The 10,688-nt window shown below is 43.8% G+C and overlaps 2 protein-coding genes across 2 annotated transcripts in view; both read left to right on the plus strand.

Moving 5' to 3' along the window:
• Positions 1-270: 270 nt before the first annotated feature.
• On the plus strand, positions 271-6,019 carry kbtbd8 (kelch repeat and BTB (POZ) domain containing 8; the record flags this gene model as incomplete). Its single annotated transcript, XM_084440844.1, has 5 exons — positions 271-286; positions 2,011-2,218; positions 2,460-2,766; positions 2,997-3,816; positions 3,911-6,019. 5 exons carry the CDS (start codon positions 271-273, stop codon positions 4,372-4,374), a joined length of 1,815 nt encoding a protein of 604 aa, XP_084296970.1. The 3' UTR covers positions 4,375-6,019.
• A 2,481-nt stretch (positions 6,020-8,500) lies between these two features.
• Positions 8,501-10,688, plus strand: part of LOC311311289 (monocarboxylate transporter 2-like) — a gene marked incomplete at both ends in the record, with an annotated part of 29,748 nt that continues 27,560 nt past the window's right edge. The window contains one exon of the mRNA XM_084440969.1: positions 8,501-8,717. Within this exon, the coding sequence (XP_084297095.1) occupies positions 8,501-8,717 (217 nt within the window). The remainder of the gene's footprint in view (positions 8,718-10,688) is intronic.

The raw sequence follows: 10,688 nt of genomic DNA on the forward strand, positions 1-10,688 counted from the left end.
CTAATTCAGACTCGTACAAATCAGCTGTCAATTATCTAATTAGCAGCAGCATTTAGCAGCAGCATCCTTTAACTCGCGAGAGGGGAACTATGGGTTACTTTTTTAGAAGATAAGATGTAAGATCATCATCATCATCATGATGATGAAGATGTAAGATAAGCATCTGATTGGTTCCGCATGCCTGCGGGCTGCTGATTGGCTGTCCCTTGTTTCCGGGGCTCTACTACTGAGATGACGTCTCTCTGGCTCTCCACCACCAGACTGGGGAGAATGGCTGCCTGTGGAGGTTAGCAAGATTGTTTGTGTTCGTGTTTCTAACTTATTAGCAAAACATGTTATGTTATAAATATATATTGAATGTAATATATGGGCTTGGTTTATGTTAAAAGTCAAGATAAATGAATAGTATTATCATGTGAAAAAACGCCCAGGTTCAACTAGCGAAAGCTTCTTTCAAAGTGTGGTCTGTTAGCTAGCTACAGCTAACGTTATGGTGCGTTCGTTTCTAACTGGGAGGTGGCAAATTGCGACTTGCTACTAGGAATGATTAAATAAAACACCGCATGAACTCGCACTTCCTTGTCGCAAATTCGGATATGTTTCTCAGCTCCCAGTTGCTCGAATGCACTAGATATAACTAGGTAACTGTGATATAATGGTATATAGATATAACTAGGTAACTGGGATATAATGGTATATAGATATAACTAGGTAACTGTGATATAATGGTATATAGATATAACTAGGTAACTGTGATATAATGGTATATAGATATAACTAGGTAACTGTGATATAATGGTATATAGCTCGAATGCACACAGGTCGGAGGTAGGTATTTTCCCACTTGCGACTTGCCACCTCCGACCACAAACGAATGCACCAATAATGCTAGCTAAACTAAGTTAGCAGCTAACGACTCAACACACTAGCTTAGCTTAGCTAACTAGCAGCCGTATCTAGCGACCTGTGTCTAGTTAATGTGAGCTATTTTGTAGTTAATGTCGAGGTAGCTAATGTAAGTTTACAAGCTAGCTAGATATTCACTTGTTTGCAGCTGTCATAGCGAGTTATCCAGGTAGCTTAGCCAAGTACTAACGTTACACCAGCTCACTTACAATAGCTAGCTGGGTGGTTTGCATTGGCTGGCTTTTGTGTACGCAGTACACAACTTACAATTTACTATAACTTATCATTAACTAGTCACCTAACAGTTGCGAGCTAACGTTTGGCGAAATAAATCTCATTCATTGTTGTCTAGCTTGACACAAACGGTGTGTTGTGTCGAGAATAGCATGTATTAGTAACCAGCTAACTAGGCCCAGTCTTATTGAGAGCCTGGATGTTAAAAGTAAGGTAAGGCAAGGCTGTATATTAAAAGTAAGGTAAGGCAAGGCTGTATATTAAAAGTAAGGTAAGGCAAGGCAAGTTTATTTATATAGCACATTTCAGCCACAGGGCAATTCAAGGTGCTTTACATGAGACATTAAAAGCATTAAAACAAAAAGCAAGACATTATAGACATTTAAAACAAAAGGCAGGACAAATTAAAAGCATTAAAACAAAAAGCAAGTCATTATAGACATTTAAACAAAAAGCAGGACAAATAGAATACAGGAATAAAAGTTACAGTGCAGTATACTGATAAACATAGCTCCTCTAGATAGCTAAACTTGTCCAGCGAGTCGTGATTGATGTAGCTATGAATTTCAAGACAAGTTGTTAGCTGTAATAGTTTATTTAACTATAGCAAGTAAGAAAACAAAATTCTAAATGTCATGATTGAAGATTGAATTTAGCCAATGTGAAGCACGGCAACGTTAGCTATACATATCTATGTAACTTTACATGATTCTTAGCCTCCAGACTATCCTCACCGAACAGTATTTGCTGCCACAAATCAATTATTGTACAGTAGTTTCTAAGTAATCTAGAAAAAGTAGATCCCCCTCATGTCACAAGTGCTGTGGTTTATAATTCCAAATTGTCCCTCTCTTTGTGTTTATTTTACAGAAGTAGGCAAGCTGTTACAAGTACAGAATGGGACTCCTGCAAACTCGAACTACAACGGAGTAGATGCAGTTCATGCCTGTACCATGCTCCAGCAGCTCAAAGCCTTGTATGACGAAGCACAGCTTACAGACATTGTCGTAGAAGTGGACCATGGCAAGACGTTCTCCTGTCACCGAAATGTCCTTGCTGCAATCAGCCCTTACTTTAGGTAGGAAGGCCTGAGGGCCACAGTTTCTCTTAAAATATAATCACATGACCATAATTTGGTGGTCGGTCTATAACAGGTATCTCTTTTTAAGGTCCCCTTGTATGCTCTCCAATGGTAGCCTAACTTTTTTTTTTTTACCAGTTAAACCATTTTATGGCAACCAATGCTGCTTTACTTCACTAGCATTGCCATTTAAAAAGTATTTGAACCGTCACTCTGCTTTGTGTCATGTCCGTACCAGGTCCATGTTCACCAGTGGCCTTACCGAGAGCAGCCAGCGAGAGGTGAGGATCGTCGGGGTGGAGTCCGAGTCCATGCACCTGGTCCTAGACTATGCCTACACGTCCAGAGTCACGCTGTCCGAGTCCAACGTCCAAGCCCTGTTCACAGCAGCCAGCATCTTCCAGATCCCAGCCCTGCAGGATCAGTGTGCCCAGTTCATGATCAGCCGGCTGGACCCCCAGAACTGCATCGGCGTTTATATGTTTGCAGATGCCTACGGCCACCAGGAGCTACGAGAGCGTTCCCAGGACTACATCCGCAAGAAGGTGGGTTGTACCCATCGGCCTGTTGAGCATATTGTAGTTGTCTTAAGTTCACAGTTTAGCGTTAGAAACTCCATTATAAACTACACCATTTGCGATATTGGCCTTTAGAGACAAATTGTTGACCGTAAATTGAACCCGTTTTTAAGAATGTATGATCGCCCCTCAGTGATTGGCCTCTGTCTTTTGTCAGTGATGCTTAAATTAAATCTGACTCGTCTCTGGTATTGTAGTTCCTGTGCGTGTCACTGGAGCAGGAGTTCCTCCAGCTTACCAAGGAGCAACTGGTCAGCATCCTGAACAACGACGACCTGAATGTTGAGAAAGAGGAGCACGTGTACGAGAGCATCGTCCTCTGGCTGGAACACGACCGGCCTCGTCGCGAGGCCTGCCTGGCCGAGGTCTTCGACCAGTGCATCCGCCTGCCTCTCCTCGACGAGGCCTTCCTCAGCCGCATCCCGCCCCACTTCGCCTGCGCTCTCTCCCTCTCCCGGGAAGCCGCCGAGGCCAAGGCCCGCCTCAACGGCACCAACGGCTGCCCCCAGCGCCTGGGCATGACGGCGTCCGAGATGGTCATCTGCTTCGATGCCGAAAACAAGCACTCAGGGAAGAAGCAGACCGTGCCTTGTCTCGACACCGCCACCGGGAAGGTGTTCAAGCTCTGCAAGCCGCCCAACGACCTCAGGGAGGTGGGCATCCTGGTGTCTTCGGAGAACGACATCTTCATCGCGGGGGGCTACCGTCCGAGCAACAGCGAGGTCTCCATAGACCACCGGGCCGAGAGCGACTTCTGGCAGTACGAGCACGCCGGGAACCGGTGGCTGACCCGCGCGCCCATGGTCCGGGCCCGGATCGGCTGCAGGCTCGCGCACTGCTGCGGAAAGCTCTACGCTCTGGGCGGCCGGGTGTACGAGGGAGATGGTCGAAATGCACTCAAGTCAGTGGAGTGCTACGACGCCAGGGACAACTGCTGGACGGCCGTCAGCCCCATGCCTGAGGCTATGGAGTTCCACAGCGCTTTGGAGCATAAAGACTGCATCTACGTCCTCCAAGGTGAGTCGGGGGCGTAATGGGAGATTGGCAGACTGAAGTCGGGGCTTACACAATGACGGGCCTAACCGAATGGTTTATCTTCTGTCGTTCGCAGGTGAATTCTTCTTCTGCTTTGCTCCCCGCAAGGACTATTGGGGCCACCTGGCCCCCATGAGTGTCCCCAGGAGCCAGGGCCTGGCTGCCTTACATAAGAACTGCATCTACTACATAGCCGGCATCTGCAAGAACCACCAGCGCACCTTCACCGTGGAGGTCTACGACATAGAGCAGAACGCCTGGAGCCGTAAGAGGGACCTGCCCTTCGACCAGGCCACAAGCCCCTACATCAAGGCCATGCTGCTGCAGGGCAAGCTGCACCTGTTCGTCCGCGCCACGCAGGTCATGGTGGAGGAGCACGTGTTCCGCACCAGCCGCAAGAACTCCCTCTACCAGTACGATGACGAGGTGGACACCTGGACGAAAATCTATGAGACACCCGACCGCCTCTGGGACCTGGGCCGCCATTTTGAGTGTGTGGTGGCCAAACTCTATCCTCAGTGTCTTCAGAAAGTGCACTGAGGGAGCTAACACTTTTGTGAATCCAGTCCTGCCTTGTGCCTGGTGCTGTTCTAGGTTAGTTATCATCGGTTTAGTCTTAAAGCATTAAAACAAAAAAAAACACGGATCAAAGTTGGGTGCTTTTAAAGGTTGCAGTATTTGTTCTTTTCAGTCAGCACCAAATACTCACACTGATGCTTGTTTTACAGTTCCCTACAATGAATCATAAGTGCAATTATCATCTTGTTTGCTTGTTGTTGAGCCATGTTCCATTTTATTTGAAATGCATATATAGGTAAGGACTAAGCATGCAACATAGTGCCCTCTAGAAATGGACATGCTACTTCTCAGCATAAAGTGAACATTTTATATATAAATAAGTATATATACTATATATTCATACGGGTAAGATGAGCACTGTTGCTCGTTAGTAGGTTGCTTACTCAGATTGAGAGGGTTGATGGTGTTTATGGTCCCTGCAGCTTAGTTTGTGGAATTGTTTATTCGTTTGTGTGAAGTGTGCTAGTGGTCCACATTTATTTAGTATAACTGTTAGGCTGGAAGCTTGTTTGATGCTATTTTATGGAGACCATATTCCCCTAACAAAAGCGTGAGTGTCAAAACCATATGCTATCCAATGTCACCTCAGCAGTTTGGGAGTTTCAGTTTGGACTTTGGAGGAGTTTATTTAGATGCTGTTCGTTAGACTCACAGCTTCCCATAGAAGAGTTTGCATCGGTTTTGTTGCTACGGATGTCATGCCCACACAACTTCAGTGGAATGTTGAAGTATTCACTCTCTCCACATTGGAGAAATTAGGATGGTCTAAGACTTGTGTGTGTGGCCAAGACAAGTGGACTATAACAGGTTTGCCTAGCACCTCTAGAATAGCTAGATGAGGAGTGAAGGGATTTTTCAGGCCAATGCATCGATTAGGCCAAAGGGTGAGAATTTTGCTGCAGTGTCAAGGTCTCTGTTGACATTTCCTTTTGAACACGTTTGAATCTTACCATCTGCTTGAGACGAGTCTGGAATAGCCTTCCCCTTAAATGCCAAAATGCATCAAAAACATCCAATCTGGAAAGTTCCTCCCTTTTTGTCAGCAATAACTCATGAAAATGTGACACTGCTAGCTCTCTGTTGATGACCTAGTAGAAGTGCATTCATATGCTCAGTAAGGAGTATGCCCTTCGCTAGTTTAAATGTCTCGGTTTTGGTTGTTTGGCTGTCATGCAGTTGCAGTATAAGGTGCTCTGTAGTGGAAATCTAATGGTGAAACTCTTGCAGATCCCTTGGGATTTTGTAGTGCCTGTGTGTGGAGAAGGGGCATCTGAAACCACTGTTGGGTCTGTGAGCCAGTGAAAGCCAGTGTCCCTAAAGTCTTATTCATCATTGCACTGAATCACTCTCCACTTCAATGGTCTGAATCACTCTCCCCTTCAATGGTCTTTAACTGCAAACTTTAGGAAGCACCCTTCTGGAAAGAGAGCTAATGAAGTGTGCGTGTGCATGTGTTAAAACTCTTCCTGGACACTAATCCATCTTCACATGCTGTCACTTGGACAACACTTAAACAATTGGTGCTGCTTTTTTGACAATCTTGTATAGAATAAATACAGCCATTGAGCGATGTTCCCTCTTGAACTGCAACATATTCAATGACGTCAATAAGTTCTTCATATGCAGGTTCCTGATTTTGCACTACATACCCCCCCCCCCCCCCCCCCCCATCACCCCTCCATGTCATATTTAAAAAAGCGTTCCCTAAATCAGTCACAGAACCATAAAGCAATCTTGGGTAATGTAATTCTGTCTTCAGACTTTGACTTGGAAGAGTAATGAGAACATGTGTGGACATGATAAACTAATAATGACAAGATCCTCGGCTCTCATTTGCCCTGGTCAGAACAGTGCCCTCTCTGGGATGGAGAAAGGGGCTTCGCCCAAATGCCTAAATACTCAGCCACTTGGGAAACAGGAATGGACAACTCTCAGGATTTCTATTGATATACAGTACTGTATTTAAATGTTTTGTTATACGTGTAATATACTGTATTATAAGTTTGCTGTACTTGCACAGTTTTTTAAACATTTTTTTTGTTTTATAACTTGAAAAATAGATGTGATTTCTTAGTTATTTTCAATGACTCTTTTTCTATTTCTTCACATTTTGTTATGGTAGTGATTTGTGATTCTGCCCTCTTGGGAACAAGTGATCATCTAGCCATGAGAATTTTTTATTTTTTATTTCTGTCTGGTTTCTCAGTAACGTTAGTTTTACTTTATCATAACATCTCATAAAAGTTAAGCATTACAGATACCTCCCTACAAACGTCACACACCAGTCATACACCAAGCTTTCAGAGAATTAGTCCGTGTGCTTCTGTGTGCAAGAGCTGTTGGCCTTGGATAGTTTGTATGCTCATCTTGGGTATATCAGTGAGTTCTTCCTTTTTTCAGTTTGCTGGTTTGTCTGTTATATGGTTTGGGGAATAGTGGTGGTTGCGCTCAACTGTGAAATTCACATTGCACATAATTTGAGAAATAAAACAAAAGTTGAAAGTTATGGAAATTCTTTATTGAACTTTGAAGATTCAACAGGAGTCTGTCTGTGTCTCCGCTTCTCTATACACAACAGCTGCCAATACAATGTAGGCTATTTACGGAACATAGCTTCTTTTCATAATGTGAAAATAAAGCCAAATGCATTCGGACGGAATACTGAAGATTATGCAGCGTTATAACTTTATTATTGACATGAGCTCATGTTGACACTTACAGAAATGAGGTAATTGTTTGCTGAAAATACACTAACACAGATCACGAGCACTGAATGAACCACCAGGGGCAAACATCGAGAACATGTGACCAGAGATCTAGAAATACAACTTTCTCTCCCCAAACAAACTTACAGCCAGTCAGTGTGCAGAGGAGCCGCCAAGGTAATACATTCATATGAGTAAACCGTGTCTCCCGTCTGACGGACTGTAAATATCTATTTGTCTGTGGAATAGCCACGTGTACGTTAAAAGTGTAAAGGAAAAAGAGCGTTGAATGAATAGCTCAAAGGTCAACGAATATGTTTTTCTCCTTGAAACGTAGGCTTAGTGGTAACAGGTCGAATGAAGTGAAACAAATAGCAAATCCTACTATTCATGTGAAGTGACCAAAGAAAACTTTGAAGTGTATTTTGCCTTGCTTTTCTTGATTGACTTCGCACATGCGCAATATGCCATTAGATGAGCTCAGTGTCAAATAGCCGCCCGGTTCAGCACTGCTTCATCATTGTGACTATTCTATCAACATGATGTTAAATTAAATAAAACCTTAATAGCTTCGAGACATGTCTATGAGGCTATATGCTACCGTCTCGCAGTATTCAGCATTTGCATTCATCAGTCAAAAGGGTGTTCATTTACCATCCAGCATGTGTAGGGTCGGTTTTTGGTTACAAGATGATCGATAGTCACATGCTTTTTGAGGTTAGGTAGCGTAACTCAAAGAGGTTAGTGAGTGTCACATAATGTAGGCCTAGTTGTCTGCTGCCACCACATCATATCACGCCACTGGTCTATAGACCATTAACTATTACATATTATATATTTATTTAAATTAATTATTAAATATAGTTTTGAAGTATTCGGAAGCATTATGTACATGTTTGTGGGGTGGCTGTAGCTCAGGAGGTAGGCTACTGAGGAGCGGGTCTTTCAATGATCATAGGGTCAGCGGTTCAAAGGCCCAATACGGTGTCCTTGGGGCAAGACACTGAACCCCAATTGCTCCCAATGAGCAGGCTAACACCTTGCATGGCAGCTGCCATCACTGGTGTGTGAATGGGTGAATGAGAGGCCATTGTAAAGTGCTTTGAATAAAAGCACTATATAAGACCAGTCCATTTACCATAGTACTTTGTTTGCAATCACTTGCTTTAGATCATGTGTGGTTCCATATTTTATCCAAACATTCCTCTCAGTCTTTCACAGGTCCATCCTTGTCTTTATTTTTAGTCTTAATTCCGGGGTTATAAGAGTTTGGAGTGTAAATGTCCACCTGTTTGGGAGCATGTGAACAAGTCTATATCCATACCTATATCTATCTATATCTATATATTCTATATCTATATCCTCTTCTGTGTTGCAGAACCATGCCCCCCCCGCCAGCACCTACCCTGGGCAGCAGCTCTCCGGACGGAGGCTGGGGCTGGGCCGTCGTGTTTGGATCCTTCATCACCATAGGCTTTTCCTTTGCCCTTCCCAAAGCCCTCACCGTCTTCTTCACAGATATCCAGCACTGCTTCCAAGTCTCCTCCAGTGAGATAGCCTGGCTATCCTCCATCATGCTGGCTGTCATGTTTGCTGGTGGTGAGTAGACATGCGGGGATCTACTGTAAACGTTCACTGGTGATACAGTATGGAACAGTTGTGTTTGCTTCTAAGGGGATCATAAAATTAAGCAATAAACCACTAGAGGCCGTGTGATTTTATAACAGCTAGGGGGTGTTGTTAGGCACGACGCGAAGCAGAGTGCCTAAAACCCCCCTAGCTGTAATAAAATCACAATAACACACGGCCTCGAGTGGTTTATTGCTTTTATACAACGGTTACTACAGCTATTAGTGTAAAATAAACACACAGCAATGTAAAATATTAACATTTATTCAAAACGAAGCATCATTCCCTCAATCCCGCCGCGCAAAATAGTTCCCCTAACAAAAGGGTTGCCAAGCAACAACAACAACTACAATGCATTCGATCAAATGGGAGGCGCGTTAATACTGAAAATGGAATGATATGCGGTCCCAGGTGTGTGTTACAAAGTATTTTAACACGGCTTCCAGCCAATCAGAATCAAGAACCACAACTAACCGTTGTATAACAATACTTTACACCTCTTCTATGAGTCCAAGCACTCACTGGTTGGATTGCATAGAGAGACACATATACTGTATATTGCAACAACAAATAAGCAGTGCAGCTGAGTTGATTAAGATAATAAAACAATTATGTTCCTTTTGTCGTCCTGTGATCAGCGACTCACATTGAGTTTAGCCATTGTGTTGTGGCTGCATCATGCAGTCAGTATTGGGATGCTTCCCACACAGGGCGTTGTTCATGTCCTTCTGCACCTGGCATGAATTTGATTGTTCAAACAAACTCTATGAAGATTTGTGCTCGAGAATTCCCCAAGGGTGTTTGCTTATGTAAATAACAGCGGAACTCATGCAATGAAGGGCGCCATTGCTCTTAATTTTGTTTTTGTGTTGTCTATTCGCATGATTGATTTGTTTTATTTTTTTAACCCATCCCTGGGACTCATGACGGTATCCTGGGATGATGAATAGCCAGAAGTAGCGCAGCGCGTCGTGACAGGCTGAAGAAATGGCCTGAGATATCAGGAATGACTTTCTCCAAAGGATGTTTGGTTTTCCTCTTACCTAAGCATGCTTTCAGTAAATTGAATTTTGGAGAGACCTTGAATGACTCATTAGATGACACAGAGACATTATTACAGAAGGATTCAGCAGAAGTCGTAAGTAAATCCATCAGTGACGGCAAGGTCAGAGGACGACAGGGCTCCTGACTCACCTGCGGTCCCCAACACAGAGCGCCCAGCCTGTGAAATATTCCCCTATACAGTTGCGGAGGCACAGGGCTCCATCATGTTGTCCTTGGCTCAGCTTTTGCAATGTCACCCAGCGGAGGGGAGAGACAGCAGGGATATATCAGGGGTGGGTTCAGCACATTTCTACCTCACTCCAGGTCCCCATAGACAACATGTGACAGCGTTTTCAGATGACCTATGCCTTAGGAGCCATAGTTATAATAGCTAAGGAAATTGTGATGGTGGCTTGGATGCCACCCCTAAGTGACAGTGTCATAGGGAGGGTGTGGTGATCTATATGCATCCTGCAGGTACAGGCTTGTTCCTGGTGCGGGCGTTCTATTGTCACGGTGTTGGAGCTCTGGTGATATTTAGCATATGTGCTGGGGGTATTTTGGGGGGAAGAAAGAAGCTTTTCTATGTAATTTGTGAGAAACAAAAAACCCTTATTTTCTTTGTTCAAATTGTTCCCCCCCCCTCCATTTTGTTCGTTTTTAGGTGTTAAGAACTAAATTACGATAAGGTAGTAGGCTACACAAAAAAAGACAACTTGATTTTTTTTTTTCCAATACAAAGGATATAACCACTGACTATAATTCACACCATTATGCTTACCACCCCTCCTCTCTCTACCCACTCAGCATGTAAGCAGAAAGGAGAATCCCATTTGTTTTACGTCGCAAACATGTTTTTCTCTAGCCTACTATTTACACTGTCTTCTTGCATAAGGA

Source organism: Borostomias antarcticus, assembly GCF_949987555.1.
Source record: "Borostomias antarcticus genome assembly, chromosome: 7".
Classification (NCBI taxonomy): domain Eukaryota; kingdom Metazoa; phylum Chordata; class Actinopteri; order Stomiiformes; family Stomiidae; genus Borostomias; species Borostomias antarcticus.